At 39.4% G+C, this 18,207-nt stretch overlaps 1 protein-coding gene across 1 annotated transcript in view; it reads right to left on the bottom strand.

The window, feature by feature from the left end:
* Nucleotides 1–5,123: 5,123 nt before the first annotated feature.
* The window catches only part of LOC104454739 (probable disease resistance protein At4g27220), a 60,579-nt gene continuing 47,495 nt past the window's right edge, over nucleotides 5,124–18,207 (bottom strand). The window contains exons 4-5 of the mRNA XM_039314360.1: nucleotides 6,940–7,821; nucleotides 5,124–6,829 (exon numbers count right to left, since the gene is read on the bottom strand). Coding sequence (XP_039170294.1) covers nucleotides 5,124–6,829; nucleotides 6,940–7,821 — 2,588 coding nt within the window. The remainder of the gene's footprint in view (nucleotides 6,830–6,939; nucleotides 7,822–18,207) is intronic.

Here is an 18,207-nt window from a genome sequence, read left to right as displayed (position 1 = left end):
ACCAATTCCAGCGATAATGTTAAAGCGCCCTTACCATGCAATGATGAGAAGCAGCACTCATGATATGTAGTTATTCAGCACCCACAAAAGCTTAGCTTTTGATCCAATAACTAATATATATATATATATATATATATATATATATATATATATATCGATTAGCACAAGCTGTACGGGAACAATTTTGTGTGCATTGAACCCTGCATTCTTCAAGGCTCATGCCAGTGGCCAACCAATGGTTGATCAGATCTGGTAGTTTACAATCAGAGAGTTTGAAAAGTGCTTCTCCTGTAGAACAATTTGGGGGAAACTTTCTCAAGAAACCACTGGTCCAATTAAAGCATTTGCCACTCTTCCGGCGGCTCGGGAGGAAACCTTGCAAGCACTCGCATCTCAAATGTCCGTAACTTTTGCAGAAACCATTGTAAACCACACAGTGCATAGCCGTCATGGGATCAATAGAAAGCAATTGCATGATAGACTAACTAAAGCTTCCCTTCTTCCGCACAAACATTGCACCAAACCAGATCCATACATTGGTGTTCTGGTGAGGATTTCATCATTTGATGGCTGATGGTACGCGGCGTAGGCATCCGTCTGGTTATAAACCACCGTTTGCCTTACAATGGGATCCACCGCATCGAGACGCCATCAAACTGGATCCCACACCACTTCCCGATCGCAATATGTTCAGATGAACCCATCGTTCAACACTTCAAATCGTGGCAATCCCCGAGTGGTTAATCTGAAGTGGCAATGACCAGGATAGGATCATCCACACTTTTACAGGTGGGGTCGATACCATTTAAATCCAGCTCAAGTTCGACCCCAATTCCATACCTACTAAGACCATTTCAGATGGGTACTCAAAGCTTTGCCAATAATAGGCACCATCAGAATGTGAGCTGAATTTGAAGACCCAATGAAATCATTTGATTAGTTGAGAAGAGGGATAAGATTATCGCAAATGTCATAACTTCCATACAATACTCATTTAAATGCCATAACTTTTAAAAAGTGTTGACCCAAATGCCAGAAATTTGACATGGCATGGCACTCGTGGTGAACGTTTTTAAATAGTTATGAAGTGATCCATTGAAGAATTATATGGCACTCAACTGATCAAATAAAAATTATGCGGTACTCAACTGAGTAAAATATATATATATATATATATATATATATATATATATATATATATATATATATAATCAACTAACCGTATGAAAGTTATGGTATTCAACTGATCGGGAAAAAATATGACTTTCATGTGAGCACCATACGTAAGTCATGAAATTTGTAGTGACTTTTTTCCGCTAAGAAGAACTAGATTCCCTGCATGGCTGAATGTCAAAACACCATTTGAATCCGTTGGTTGTCTCTATTAGCAATCCAAACAACTGTCTGAGGAGTGATCTTGTTTCAACGCCCAAGTATCTGTTCTTGCAGCTTCCTGGAGAGAAGAAGCCAAGCTCAAATCTTTGGCCTGAAGAGACCAACGTCTCTCCATCTTTCATAGACTAGTCGGAACTCAAATACTAGATCCAGATGAGGACCCAACAATGACACGAAGATGATAAAACAATAAATGCAAGTGGCAAAAGGAGTTTTTTTTTGCATTTGATTGAAGACTTAAACTAATCTCTTATGTTCCCCGCGATTAAATCCATTTTTGTTTCAGGTCATGAAAGGCAAAAGGTTCATATGAAGTCCACCTTGCAAGTTGCCGCAAGATCAAGAAGACTGCCATTAACAGTGGCACGTACATTAAGATGAGTGATGCGTCACTAATTTAGAACTTCTCCTGGTCCAAACGAAACTAAAGTCAGAGCAAGAAGTTTTGCGTAATTTTTATTTACGACTAACATCCACTTTCTTCTGACATGGCAATTAAAGTATACAATTTCAGTTTGAGCTAGATGGTTCCAAGGTCGTTGAACATATCCTACCATCACTCCATTCTATATTTTCTCGAAATCCAATGCCTGATGTGCTTTCACACAATTGGATTTGTTGATATTGAATGCTGCGAATGTATTGACATCTTGCTCATTTGTCTAACTTCATGTGCACTGGTCAAGTTGTCTCTGGATTATGCAAATTTTGGAATGATCATTACTATGATTTCCAAGAAAAAAAAGAACAATGTCATTCGTATAGCAGTCTCCATATAAGGGCTATGCCTGAATGAATCCCGCCTAGTCTATTTTCAATTACAAGCAAGGTTATTTCCCTCCCAAATTCAAAATTTTCACATTTTTGTCAACTGTTTTGTCTTCTATATTCACATTTAATACCGTCCCCTTCAGCTCAATATCAGCAACAGAAGCTATAGCTTGCGAATAAATGCCCACAGCTTTAACGAAATCAAAGAAACTGACATACAACATTACCATTATATTCTGCTCCTTGAATGTCCAAAATGGTGATGACTTTGATTAAATCTCCTATATTCCTTTTACTGCTGTCTACCAAAAGCAATCCACATTCATAAGACTTTACTCTAAATCATCGAAGGCATGTGTTGGTGGCTAAGCCACTATCGAACAATCATGTCTCTAAACTGTCCGGAAGTAGACCAGTGGGCCTCTACAAAACAAGCTACAGACTTTCTAGGTATCCTTATTTGTACTTGTCCTTTCTGCAACTTTCTCATTGCCAACCTAAGCCTGAAAATTTAAGATCTAGAATAGCGCTCAAAAAGTGCATTGCTTATTTTCAGGTCCTTGTGAATGACTTTTAAGTATCGACTCCTCGTGGATATAGGAAATCATGCAATCCCGAGACAATCTTACCTTTTCAATGACAAAGTAGGAGCTCATCCTCCGGAAGATCTGTTGGTCAATTTAGCTCCACCCCTTTTTGTCTCAAGCATGAAAGTCACGCATACAAATTATGTCTAGGAAACAAAATCAATTTACCATGCCCTATGCTCTCATTCCACAAGCTAATGCCCCGTTACCACGGTGTTCACCACAGCCACAATAACAGAAGAAATGAGAACTTTTAATAGTTATCATTCTGCGGGACTCAGTCTGCTTCTGCCTTCGTTGCACACGCAGGAGATACGCACATGGGGAGATCGCACCAATGGTTAGCACTAAATATTCAAGACTCAACTGACTGAAGCCCGGTCTAGGGGGACGCTCGGAAACGTCAAGTCTTTTGATCAAACATTTGCTGTAGATACCATCTGTCCATAAACTTATAAGGGTCCATTAGATATTTTCCTCAGCCAGAGACAGGTACAAACCTCATCGTGCCAAGACGTCCCTGTGTTTAGTTCATATCGTCAGGCGTCTTCCTCTGTGTTGTGTTCTGAATTTAAGTGCTAGGATTTCCCTGCTAAAACCAGAGGACGAGAATGGGTTTCTGCATGAAAACCTTCTCGAGAGCATTAGTCACAAGCAGGCTGCTCACATGATTTCTAAGATGGTCAACATTGCGGATGCCATTAAAGCGCGTCAAGTGAAATAGCCACTAATCTGCTCCAAACCAAGAGCACCTCCCACAGTAGATTATACTTTAAAGTAGTAGACAATCAAATTCATATCCACATCAATTCTTTAAACGAGTCAGTTGGGGGGGGGCAGAGAAATGTTTCACGAGGTAGAAATGAGGGATAATACAAACCCAAGACTCCAGAAACCTGACGTAGTTATCATAGATTATAAAATAAGGCATGAATTAACCATATGTCATCACAAAGTTCAGAGGTACTTTAAACATAAATCGAGCACATTGATGTAGCAATGGCGTTGAGGTTGATGTCCACTGCCATCAGAAGACAATTCATACTCAGAAGGATCCTCCATCGCTTTCATCAGTCTGGAACCAGAAATATTCTTTTGTTAGTAGCTCGCAAAGTGGGTCCAAAGGACCTAAAAGCAGTTGAGAAAGGGAGAGGGAGAGGGGTTTTCTATAGTTGGCGAGCAATTGATCCCCAGGACCTTTCTCGTACTCATACCCAATATCATTGCATACCGCATGACTATGCATGAGAAATCTATATACAGATCGTGGTGCATTTTGAGAGAGCTTAGAAAAAAAGTTGAACTGGCCAATTCGCTTCTTGACACCTAAGTCAATCTTATTTCTGTCCAATATTTGCGCTTCCAAAAGATCAGCCCTCATAGATTTCACGAGGTTCCAGATATAGCTAACCCCTCATTTCTTTTTCTATTCCAAAAACAATTTGAAGGCATTAGAGACTTCTTTGAATGATAAAACCTAATCGAATTAAAGAGAGAACATAAACAAACTAAAGAAATTAGAGACTCCTCCGGCCAACCGAACTTAATCAAATTTAAAAGAAAGGAATTCAAAAAGTTCAAATATGCAATCGAAAATACAAAGTCCATCAAAAGTATTCATGAAGAATAGTGATCAATTTAAAAAGCAACAGAAGACTTGAAATTGAAAATAGAAGTACTGGATGAGGTAAAACAGAAAAGACAACAAAAAGAAAAGGTACAAAGCATATAACATGCTCTCTTAAACCATCCCAACCAATAAAGTAGAACTTCCCAATCAAATTTTACTTTTACTAGGCTTTAGCATCTTCCCAACAAGGATGTCATGATAAATTTCAATTTTTTCGTATGAGAAACTCTGCAGCCACTAATCATTTGTTATCTCCATGTCGTGATCATTTTGTGACCACAAAAACTGATCATTTATGAAAGAGGGATTTCCATATCAGCATATGCACAATTTCGTATACTCAGAATGGCTTTTTTTTAAAAAAAATTGGCGTGAGAAACATCTTCTAAATATACGAGTGCCTTGGCCAAAAAAAAAAAAAAAACAGAGAGAGCAAGGACAATTGCGTTGTTATTCATTCAAAGTTAAGGGAGATCTTTTATTTTTTTTTTAAATAACTTTTTAACATCGCTAAGGTCTAATAATAACATGGCTAATCTGCTGCACTTTCAAGCAGTAATAGAATTCAATTATCAGTGTGTAGCACGGGCCTAATTGCTAGTTTCAAACCAGTTATGTGGTATAACACTTGCTATAAAAGTTTTGGAAAAAAAAATGAATTTCCCATACTGCGGGTGAACAGATCCTTACAAGGGACCACCAAGGGAGTTAGAAAGGATAAAATAAGTAAAATTTGTGGGTTACTTACCAAGAAACTTGATGAAGTGTTCAAGTGAAGAACGGGCAAGGGGATGATCCCACTCAAGCGACTCCCACATCTGCCGATTTATCCGAATCTCTCGAAGAGAAGGGGGAGGAGAAGGCAGCCCATTGTCAAGCAGGGGCAGCTGCAGAGGAATCCTCTTCAGTTTTGGACAATTGTCTATAGAAACCCGTTGGAGGGAATTGCATCTCATGATCCCATCACATACACTCTTCAGTTCCGGAAGTTTATGTAGAACCAGGTTCATTAACTTCGGGAAGGAGAAGTACGTCATTTTGGCAACAGTGCCCATTATCAACTCTATGCCCTTGCTGTCGTGGACTACTATATCTTCGAGGAAAGGGAGATGGAGCACCATGTCTTGCGTCAGCAGCACCCTCTTCATGTTGTTGCATCCATTTACTTCAAGATGTCTAAGGCGACAAGTGGCTTCACTTGGCAATGGCCCATGTATTATCTCCTCTAAGTTCTCACAACTAATGGTTACAATCTCCTCCAGATTTGGAAGGTGAGCAGTCAGCCACTCCCATTCCATCACTCTCTTCATTTTATGACACCGGGACAATACCAATGATTGCACACTTTCCGGAAGCAGAACGCAGCCATCACCACTTGTTCCATCTACGCTCCCGGCGATACGGTCGCAACTATCAATGAGTAACAACCTCTCAGTGTCAATCCCACCCCAAAGGACCTCACCGCTTCGTGCACCCATCATGAGCCTGTAGCATGCGGATCCATTTCGCTCAAGACACCCCATGCATGCATTGAACATTTCCACATCGGAAACAGAACAATAAAGTTCATCCACCTCCAGTAATTTTACCTCTTCTCCCACCCTTAGCTCATTAATCGCGAGATATTGCAAGTTCACCAGCTTCCCCAACACTCCCTCCGGTAATGTCTGGATCTCTGCAACAAGTAGGGCGAGGTACCTCAGGTTTGCCAACATCTCCATGCCCTCTGGCACTTCTCCAAGACTTCTACACTCACTGAGGTCCAACTTTCTTAGGGATCGCAACTTTCCTACATAAGGAATAAAACGCAATGAGGAACAACCTTGCAGTAACAGTGCTTCCAAGCTCTCCAACTCAGAGATGGAGTCTGGTAATTCCGTGATTCCGGTGCAGCTGAGATCTAGAACAGTCAGCCCCTTTAGATGTCCAAAGAAAGATCCATGGATGACTGCCAAGGTGGAATTGCTATGTAAAGACAGCCTCGTCAGTTTAGGGCAATTTGGTGATACGCCGTATGGGATTTCTTCTATTTTGTTGCCATGTAAAAAGACTTTCTCTAGACGATCGGTCCAGAATACGTCGTCCGGTATTTCTCTCAAACCCATAATGGCCTTAAACATGTGAGTTGTGCTCGGCACCATATGCAATGCCATGTCCTTTGTCAATGGGTGTAGACACCGATGCCCTTCTTCAAAATCCAACAGGCCAGCCCCTTCTATTTTACCCAATATTTCGTTACCCCGTTCGTACAGTCTATTCCTAGTGGCAATTCCACCTAACAAACCCTCATCTATCAAAGACTCTATGCAAAACTTTTTGCCATCTGCTGAAAGGATATCTCCAAAACAAAGGATTAAATGCAGGAAACACTGTTGCACTTGTTCATTACCCAAGTTCAAGTAACTGAGCTGCAGTCTCTTGAACACGTCAAGCTCCAGCCTGCAATCTTCTAAATTTTGCAACATGCATCTCCAATCATGCTCTTTCGCTCCTCTCGTGCGAGTTGCAATCTCAATGATCCCAAGTGGCAGACCAGAACACCTATTAAGAAGAGACCTTGCAATTTGTCCAACTTCCCCAGATAGTTCTCCCGCAAAGCCACGCGTCCTGAAAATAACCTCCAAGAATCTTCCTCCTTGAGAAGTTCTATCTTCATTTGCTTTTGACAGAGCATCATACGACACACATCTAGTGATCGAGTTGTCACTACCAACCCTAGTCTGCCCATTCCAACCGGAATACCCACATCCTTAACTTCAAAGTGCATCCAAAGGCCATCTAAAATAAGGATGGGTCTCTTCTTCACCTTCAGATGTCCACACAATAGGCCCGCCCTTCTTTTCAAGTCCTTCTCATTTGAAAGATTGTCTAGTCCGACTGCATTGGCAATCGCTTCTTGTAGCGCACAAACACTAAAATCCTGAGGTACATCAACCCAGAATACATCCAATGCACGATACTCAAGGAGTCTATTATAGACATTCCTCAAAATGGCCGTCTTGCCCACTCCGCCCATACCATAAACACCAATTACGAAATCCTTGCTCTGCATTATAAAGCAAACAATCTCATCCACCTTCTGCAGAGTTTCTTTGCCTACTAATTCTTCTATTGTCACCAAGGGAGATGTTTTGCGACATCTAACCGTCGCCTCTTGCCGAAATCTTCCTGGAACTAGAAGAATCTGTTCGACTTCTTTGCACAGCCCTTCCACCTCTGCTACTTTCTCCAGTGGAAAAGATATTCCTTCTCTGATTGCCCGAACCACACTCCCATATTCTTCTTCTGTCCTCGTCCACTTCGACTTCAGCTCGTTCATGTCCGCTCGGCGACTGCTGATGAGTTCTTCCAGCTTTCTTTTGAGAGACGTCATATTCGCGTCGGCAAGCCCACGGGTACCTCGTTGACTCTTAGCCAGTCCAAGATGCGTTCTCGCACCTAAACACAATTATAAGTGAAAATTCACTATTGGGTACTCCTTAGATATATTTTATAGGTAGGTTACACTCATGGAAATAAAAAATTGTAACTTTGTATTCACTTTTTCGAACAAAAATATTACATGCAACATTCAATACAATAATTAATATGTATTGTAGGCATTGATGTCATGATAGTGAAATACTGGCGACTCCATATCATGAGCTCTTCATTAGAAAAGAATTGATTTAAAATTAAAAGCCATGGGAATTATCTTTGATGAATAATTTAACCATATAGGCCAATGCTCATGTAGAAGATCGGAGGGGACAGGGAGAGCCATGGCTTTTCAAGATTTGAATGCCACACTTCAAAACATTTGTCTTTTCGTTTTCAAAGATCTAGTGATTATCAATGACCGACTCTAAAACTCCTCTTTTCCTATTAATTCCTGACCATTTTCAGTTTCTCTATACCTGTATCACTTTTCTTAGGTTAAGATTAGAAGACAAATAAGGCAGCCTGCACAAGCTTCAACGTATGCCAAATTTAGAGATGAAATTTAGAGATGCACACATAGTGGAACCTCTGTATTGAGTTCTCCCTCTTTGGCATTCAGCGGGCGTGGTATGTTGGTTAAAGCAGAACCAGACTGATTGGGAAAATTCGTCTCAGCCGATGGAAGAAAGGCTGACGAACCTGCACCATAGCTCAGGTACGGCATGGCAACAAATGAAGTCTTACACCGAGCAACTTCACTGCCCACAGTCAAGGGCTGATGCGAACTCTGTGTGAGGTTGGATGAACCTTCATCATTGCCTTGTCTCTTGCTCGATTCCACTGCTCTTTCACCCTTCAGCACCTCTGGTGCTTCTGATCTCACTCGGTCTGAAGACCTTACAGCCAAGAATTCCACATCCTCCTACCCCAGCAAACTGCGCCTTGATCCTCTTCGTGTCTCCAACGTACTCATTCTCGCAGAAGTTAGACTTCCACATGTTATTAGGCAGAACCTCAACAACTGAAAGTGGATCCAATGCTCTCGGCATTTCCCCTGCATCCCACGAAAGGGTAAACGGATGGAGGCTTTCTTATATAACATACACGGGAGACAGATTTCAAACTGTGCTCTTCAGATTGAAAACCACAATTTGCTTCTGTTTTAAAAAAGCAATGCTCTTTATGTAGGTGATCCGAGGGGATAGAGAGCCATTGCTTTTCAAAATTTAAATTTCACACTTGGGAGTATTGTTCTGTCCATTTTCAAAGATCTATTAATCGTCAATGACCGACTCTTAAGCTCCTCTCTTCCTATTAGTTCATGTTTATTTTGTGTTTTTCTATAACTATCAGAAATCTGAGGTCCTGCCTATACCCCTATTATTAGGTGAAGATTAGAAGACAAATTAAGCATCCTGCACGAGCTTTTACAAAAGGGGAATTGGGAGATGCACATACCTTGGGAACCTCTGTATTGGGTTCTTCCTCTTCTGCATTCAGTGGGCGTGGCATGTTAGACAAATCCTCTGCATTGGGTTATTCAGTGGGCATGGCATGTCAGACAAATCAACAACAATTTATTAGGTAGAAACTCAACAAGCTCCCATAATTTAAATGTCGCACTCGGCATTTCGCCTGTAACCCACAGAAGAGTGAACAGATATGTTTCAAGTGACTGGGTACCAACAAGCAAGACCCTGGGAACTTCTTTTGAAAAGACAGGAAACAATCCTCAAATTTTGCTCTTCAGATTAAAAGCTATTGTTCTGTCGTTTGCTTCTTATACACAAGCCTGGCTTAGTTTTTCTGTGAATGACTCGGATGCAGCAAATTGTTCTACCAACTCAAAATTTCAGCCTATATGAACCTATATGTGAAATCATAGATTCATAATGAAAAAAATGGGACACGGAATTGGAGATTTGTAAGGAAAAAAGATTTGGTGAAGTGAGCATGAAGAGTGAAATTTTGAGTCAAGCTCACCAAAACCCAACCTAATTGTCCAATTTGCTGCTACATCTAAGATTCTCTCTCAACATTATTTCGTGGCCCCGGCTCAGCTGCACCCTCAAGTTCTTCAATTTGCTTGATTTCTATTAATGCCAATCAATTGTAACGATGGACGGTAAACTATCCAGTTTGCCCGCATCTAGTATGGCTTGGCTTGACCAAAGGCTTTCCACCCCAGTTGGAGTTGAGAACGATTGAAGTGGAAGCCATCAGTCAAGCCAATTATGTAACTTGGCGTTGATAAACCAATAAAAATCTTCGCTCTTTGCTCAACGGGAACATTAATTATCTTATTTGATAGAGAACGCCTTCCGGGAAAAGGCTCCAGACACAAGACTAGACATTATTATTGCTTATTTTCTGTTCCATATTTGGCCGATTAAACGATTTAAGTGTCTTATGTTTCTTACAGATATAAAAGATCTGGAAATTTAAGTAGAAAAATCCTATAATAGAGCGTCACGAGTTGCAACAGAAAATTCAGACAGGCATGCAATTGCATAACGAGGCCGAAAGACAACGTACAATGAGGAGGACTGAAGTTCCGGTCCAGTTGCTAATCTCTGGCGTCGATATGTTCCTTCAGCCCCTGATCACACGCCCTCGACTCCGGTTACAGCAAAATTTCCATGGCCCGGCTTCAACTGCCCGCTCGAGTTCTTCTCCCTCGATCTCGATCTCGTTCACATGGAAATTTGGAGAGGTGGGATACGGCGAGAGGAAATAAGGAAGAGACAAGATGAGAGGAGGAAGAAATCACGATGGCTTACAAGCTACGTTTGGTAGTTCGAATTTATAATAGGTATAAAAAAAACCCTAGAAATTGATAGTGCCCCTCGATTTTCGTGCTCGGCACATCTGCACCGTTCGTTTTCAAACGAGCAAAGACCATCGTTGGATTATGTAAATCCCCCCACCCCCACCCCCACAAAAAAAAAAAAAAAAAAAAAGAGCACCAAACACACAAAAAAAAAAAAACAGAGAAATTTTATTTGCATTCAAAATTTCCGAAAATTGATTCCATAAAAAACCATATGGTGTTCCCAAATCATTGACCAGAATTACTAATCCTTGAAAGGACGAAATTGCATTTAAATTTACTTCTTTGTTTTTTCTATATGAAAAATTACTCAAGATGCATAAAAAAAACTAATTATCTCATGATTGCTTGATTTGCATCTATTATAGGGAAGTACAATTATCACGACCCTTGCCATGGGCAAAATGCCAAATGTTCTCATGATATGAGTTAACATATGGCCATGGGAACACGAACGATTTCTCTTGCAAGATGATGCTTATGCTTGGCTACAATTCACCCGAGCCCTACCAATCGCAAATCATTTCCCCAGTCAATCATGAATATAAGATTTTATTCATAAGTTGCCACTAACCCATAAGAGGTCGATTTAAGGAAAATTAAATTGCACCAGGTTATTTTATTTCTTCAAGCTAGAATTTTCGAGTGGGGAGTTGGAAATAGGGGATACATATCAAAGAAAGTTTTAACCTTTGAAATTAGCGTATGTGCTTTTCTTTGATACATTGTGATTAGTATCAATGGTAAATTGCTTCAAGGTGTGTAAATAGAGGGATTCAAACCCTTGGTAAACAAAAGCTTACATAGCATTACCAATGTTATGCCTTGAACCCATTGGCCATCTTTCATACATAATGATATATCTCAACAGCTGAAGGAATACTCAATCATTCATTTGGTACTTTTTTATTCACATCGGAAATATATCACATCACGACAAAATGAGGTTTCGTAGTTTAACAAATCTTCGACTTATTTGATGGGATAGTTAGTAGATTGGTGACTTATCAAAGTAGTGAAATATGAAACCTTACTATTCTAGGATCTCTTTCTTGTTTGGTTAATCACCTGAATAACATGATCCCCAAAAGAAATCGTCTGATGGATATAGTAACGATCAAATGCACTTCGCGGATGAATTCATCAAAACCTTTACCATTATAATGATCTTCCAACCTCGAGTTTTTAAACAAAGGTCAGATTCGTAAGAAGACTAGAGAGGAGATTTTCCGCAATTGCATCTTGTGTAGATTCGACATTTGATGTAAACTTAATAGACTCATGACAAAGAAGGGCAAGTATCTCTAGTTTTTTCACCCAGAAGTGAAATTAGAGCTTCAACTCTTTCTTTGTCATCATAACCATTTGATTTTGATGTGGTTTTGTATGCTGATTCAACCATGAATTGTCGTTCTTTCTTTCACTTGTTCAGTGTCAAATACACACAATGCCAGCCACAGCCTCAGACTTTCGAGACCTCACCAAACCGCGACGACACTCACCTAGGACTTAGGCAAGTAAATTGCCTTCCTTTTTATGTTACGTAGGTTGATTGCCATGCGTGGAAGTTGATTCCTCAGATTTTAGTCGTCTTGGTTGATTTCGTACATAGTCATGTTAGTTGGCGATTTCAACAAACGTACATCGCGAGCATTGTTGAAATGATGGTTTATTGAGTTCACTAAGTTGCTGAGGTACTAAATGTTGAGATTTATGTTGCTTTGAGCTTAAATGGCACAAGTCAAGGACAAATCCGAGGATACTACTATTTTTGTTTCAATTTACTGTAGACTGTACTTTTTCCAATTTTATACTCATTTTTTGTGGTATGAATTTTGTGAGGGATTCTTCAAAAAAAAGTTTCTCATTATACTTTGTTCTATAACATACTTTAATTTCGGATTTTTTGGACTTCGTACGTTCAAAATATATTTAAAAAACTAAAGAGGGTTTGAAACAATTTTCTCAGATTTTTATTGACCTTTACTCGGTTTTTATTTTCGAAAATTTTCAACGAAATTATCATATCACATTACTCCCATGTCACTTGGCACATGATTCTTTAAGGCTGAAAATGAAATGAAAATTATGTGTGGTAATATCTGAAAATTGAAGAACCTTAGCAGTCATTAGTTTCTTGTTGAAGATAGACAACTGAGCACTATTAAAGTAATAAAATATTTTAGTCACATAAATGGGAAGATTTTTAAATGCTCTCATTATTTTTTTACATTGAACCAATTAGGTGATCCCTTCTTTACTGAATATTCAAACTGAGTTTTAAATTAAGTAAAATCTTTTTAAGTCTAAATGATCAGTCCTATCAAACCTGCCTAATCTAATTGAATATTGGAGATTTTAGTGTTAGAACTTAATTACGACCATTTGTCATGACCTTACCTCAAGTGCTTCAATTAGAGGTTTAACTAATGGAGTATTAAGCCTATACTTAACTCGAGCTCTCCCAGCCCTATATCAATTTGCAACTCAAGTTCAAGTGATTTAACATGCAAATGATTTTTGTCAAGGAATCACCACGAGTCGGTTTTTTGTGTGTCAATTAGATACCCAAGTATGAGAAAATTGATTTACCTCTACAAACCAGAGATTACAAATTTGATGACTTGGGCTAGGTTACTCTAACACTCTTTCAATACCTTTCTCTTTCATTCAAAAAAGTTTGATAGGCAGATTGAAGACATGTGAAGTGATTATACGGGTCGCAACCCTTAATGAAACACTCGACAATCAAAACAACAAACAAATTGCAAAGATATAAAAGAAGTACTTACTTTAAAGCAATGCGAGCATCTGTAATGTTAATTAGAATAATCACAAATTCAATCTAGATATATGTTTCTAATTAACACAATTACATACAATTTTTTTTTTTGGGTTGTATATCTAATTGGAGAGATGGGGCGCCCTACTTGGTCAAGAAGCATTAATTGTTGGACATCCTTATCCTCCAAGTTTCCAACTAGGTCCTAGGATAGCTTGGGCACTTCATCTTGCTCATTGAATGGCTAAATTCCAAGAGATATTAATGTGAACTTATCTTGAGTTTCAAGTTTGAACTTGACTCGCCTTCTCTCTCTTTTCCTCTTGGATGCGTGACCATTTCCTCATGGGCTCCAAAGTCCACAATTCACACTTAGGTATTTAGGGTATGATTAGGCCTAGGCTATAGGGACATCCTTTGCACCCCATCATTTAATATGTTCACATGAATTCACATTTGTTACACTTGTTTTTCTAAGAAAGTTTGACTAGTCCAAGCTTCATACTTGTCTTATAAGGCTAAGGCCCGATGTGCCACGTGTCCATCTTGCTCCTTAATTAACTACAAGACGAGGGCATTAAATACAACTTGGAATATCTCAGTTTTGAAGGCTTTATCATTAGGCATGGACTAATCAAGTTTGACCACAATTGACTATCTCATTTGGCCCGAAATTCATGCCTAAGACATGATAAGAGGAAGCAGACACAACCAAGCTTAACTAGTGAAACCAAGTTCGAACTTCTCTTTTACCATGTAAAAGGCTCGAAGTTGAGGATGTTACAATATGCAAAGCAATCCTTTTGTATTTATCAAGGTAAGGAAAGTAGATAAAGTAATATAATCACCTAAATCACAAAATATCATCAAATCGCTAAAGATATCATCCACAATTCAAATTAGGAGAATATTTAATTAACTTGATTATTTCACAGATAAAATCGATAAGTTGACTCAATCCTTAAAGATCAAAACATCAATTTTTAAGACTCCTGTGCGATTAATTATTCCGTCAAAAGCAACAAAAAAATCAATGTGCGGTTGTGGATGAGGAAACAAATCCTAATGAATATTACCTATTACTCAAATGTGCATATTAGATATATCTACAGTTACCATATGGCTTTGTTGTTGGATTCACACTTTGGAGCTTCGTTTATGGAAGAGAGCAGTGGAAAATGTCCCCCCTTCCCCTCGAGGAACTGTCATGACCTGACCTCGGGGTGAACCACTTAGAGTTTGGCTAATGGAATACTAAGCCTAAACTTAGCTCAGGTTCTCCCAAGCCCATACCAATTCACGACTTAGGTTCGAATTCTTAACATGCAAATGATTATTCAATTGGAAGTCGCTATTAATCTATTTTTGGTGGGTCGGTTAGAAACCTAAGTAAAGTAACGAGAGATTTACTTTACTCTTACGAACCAGAAATTTATGAGTTCGGGGACTTAATTACGCTAGATTTTTTTAATGCCCTTTCAGTACTTTTCTCTTTTATTTTGAAAAAAAAAATGTTTGGCAAGCAGCTTGAATTGATTTTAATTTACTTCCCCAATATGTGAGGTTATCACGCGGGTGCGCAAACCACCAATTTAACACCCAAATAGCACGGTGAATAAATTGTAGGATTTACCTCATGGTATTGAAAGCATCTGCGATGTTAAATCAGAATTCACATCAACAGTCCTAGATATGATTTCTAATTAACACGCAATCACTTATTTAATGAGAATCATGTATTATGCAATGCAATGTTATTAATCTAACATGAAATGATATGACATGGCAATATGACCTAAAATATATGACGTAAGTGAAATATTGTGTTTTCTTGATGAGCATGTGACCTATTCTAGAGAATGAAATTAATTTATTCAAAGACAATTTTTTTGGTATTTTCCATGAAATTCGAAATTATAAAATTGAAAAAAATTATCTATCCAAATTAAGATATCATCCAACTTATATTAAGATTTAGATTAGGTCAAATCTTAATTTAAACTAGGATGTTATCTCTAACCTAAAATGCAATCTATCTAGGAAAAAATATCTAAACTTTAAAATTAAACATGCAATCTTATCCTAATATGCAATGACGTGCAAAGAATGCCCTAATTCTATTTTTTTTTTTTTTTTCTATGAAATTCGAAATTAAAATTGACACAATTAAACGTGCAATTTTAAAAAAAAAAACTAACATCCTAAGTGAATGCATTTTTTTGGATTTTTATTTTTTCAAAAATTCGAAATAAAAAATTCCCTATGCAAAATAACCCTAAAACGATAAACCTAATCTAACTCAAAGTTTTTGGATTTTCTTTTACGAAAACAAAATCGATCAAATGACATGACATCAATTAGGCAAGATAAGATCGTATCCATAGATTGACGAATCATATCCCTTGCATGGGATCGGATTGGTCAATTTTAAATAAAACCGCGAATCGAATCTCGAGCATGAGATTGGATTGGCGATTTTTCATGCGATTGCAAGTCGGATTTGAGGCGCGAAAATGGGACTATCAATCCCTAATTTAAAAGGTTGCTTGAATTGTGAATATCAATCAGGGATTTCAATTGGATACATTAAGGAATACTTTGGATAAAGAAACAAAATATTAAAATAAATAAATTACATAAAATAAAAAACTACCTAATTTGAATTTTCTTCCAAACGAAATTTAACAACCGGTGGCTCGTGGATCGCGACAAGGCTCAATATGGCTCAAGGATTGGTCGCCGTGATGGTGGGTTGCTGGAGCTCCAGTGAGGACTGGCGGCGAATTGCTATAGACGTCACTCTGAGGTGCTGCAAGCGTGGTCATTGGACATGGCAGCAAGGGTGACCGAAGTCACGGATATTTTAGCGGCGTCGCTCGAAGAGGGCTGGGAGCGGCATGCAAGGGGGCCGGCATTCAGTTCAAGACCTGCTGGCGTCGAGTAGAGGGACAGCAGCTGCTACATTGCGGTTGGGGGTGGAGGCAGCAGCAGCGGGCGTTGGCATTGGGTCGCGTGGTGGCTCAGCGTCCGATTCTAGCGTCACAGCTCGAAGGTGCTGCAGGCGTCGAGTCCGGCTACAAGAGCGATGGTGGATGCGGGGGACAAGCATCCGAGCGGAAGCGTTGGGTCACCGCGAGTGAAGCAGAGCAAGGATAGAGATGAAGCAGCAGGTGGATCACGAGATCTCAAGTTGCTAGGCGTTGACGCTCGGGCAAAGAAACTCGACTTAGCAACAGGGGGGAACGGCGATGACGAGTGAACACGGCGTTGCAACCAACGATGGTGGTGGCATTTGGAAGCGCGGTGGTGTGGCTGCAGTGAGGCAACAGCATGGCGGCAATGGCAGCGCGGAAAAGGCGGGCAGCAAAGACACCGGACGGGAACTGACGAAGAAGATGAATAGTTGTTCATCTTTTTGCTTTTTTCTCTTTTTTTCTTTTTTCCTGCTCTCACACGTCTCTATCTCACGTCACTTTCTCTCTATCGCCTTCTGCCCTTTTGCTGGCTTTTCCCCTTTTCCCCAAAAAGAACCCCCAAAAGAAAGCTTTTCTTTTCTTTTTGTTGCTCTTTTCTTTTAAGAATGAAGGAAACGAAAGACCCCAAAAGAAACCAAGAAAAGCCCTCCGTCTCTCTCCATACACGGCTCCTTTTATAGTCCACGCATGTAATCTTCGCGGAATATTTTATCTCCTTTTTCAATATGCACGAAGATCGCCTATAACCTCCCGAACGAAAAATCCTATTAATTTCCTCATTTCTTAAGCTGCATTTGGTTGACCGAATAAAAACCAGGATATGATATGTTTTATCCTATCCCATGTTTGGTAGCTATCTAGGATAGGATAAAGTCAAATATAGAAAGGATATAAACCAGATAAAAAAATCTGAGGGGGGGATAGGATAAGGTTGGATAGGATTTCCTTTAGAAATGGAAGGTAGCGATTTTAGTCAAACTCAAGGAAGGGGAACAAAGAGAGATCGACATGTATGGACAATAGATGAAGAAAATGCATTTCTAGATGGTCTTGAAGAATTTGTTACGTGAGGAATGAAAGCCAATAACAGCTTCAAGAGTGGTTACATGATTATGTTAGAGAAGTGGTTTGAAGAAAAGTTCCCTTGTTCTGGCATCAAGGGTAATCCTCACATAGAATCGAAAATGAAAAACTTGAAAAAGTTGTATAATCAGATATATGACTTGAGGAATCAAAGTGACTTTGGGTAGGACCATGAAAAGCATTGGCCGGTGATCGGAATTTCATGCTGATTGTTGTGGTGCTCTCTATTTATTTAATTGAGTACTGAATTGTAATAACTGAGTGAAATTTGAGATTATAGGATTTATACCAAAAATTAGATCATGTGGGTATAAATCTAAGAAATTCCGAGTGGGGCCGTGATGCCACTAAACCTATAAAATTGCCTGGTGGGGCCTTGATGACCACCAAATATAGAAAAGTTGCTAGTGGGGCCGTGATTACCACTTAATCTAGGTTGTGCCTATTAGGCTGTGGCTAAGGGTTGAGAATGATTAATCGAGGTGACTGTGTGATGGTCTTGATGACATGTAATCGACCGAGTTGATTGATTGATGAGTCAATCTGATTGAATTGAGTGAATGATGTACTAGTCAACATTTATGAATTGAACTGACTTGCAGGAAGGAACTGAGGCCAAGGTAAGTTCTCTGACGCCTGTTTGTGCTTAGGTAGCCTTTAGGGTGTATTGGCTTCCTATTCGGGTTTTAGGGGGTAGAACTTGCTGAGACGTAGTCTCACCCCGTTGTGGGACA

This window comes from Eucalyptus grandis, chromosome 6 (assembly GCF_016545825.1).
Source record: "Eucalyptus grandis isolate ANBG69807.140 chromosome 6, ASM1654582v1, whole genome shotgun sequence".
Classification (NCBI taxonomy): Eukaryota; Viridiplantae; Streptophyta; class Magnoliopsida; order Myrtales; family Myrtaceae; genus Eucalyptus; species Eucalyptus grandis.
The sequence above is the reverse complement of the archived record's forward strand: the minus strand, read 5'-3'. Positions and strand labels throughout refer to the sequence as shown.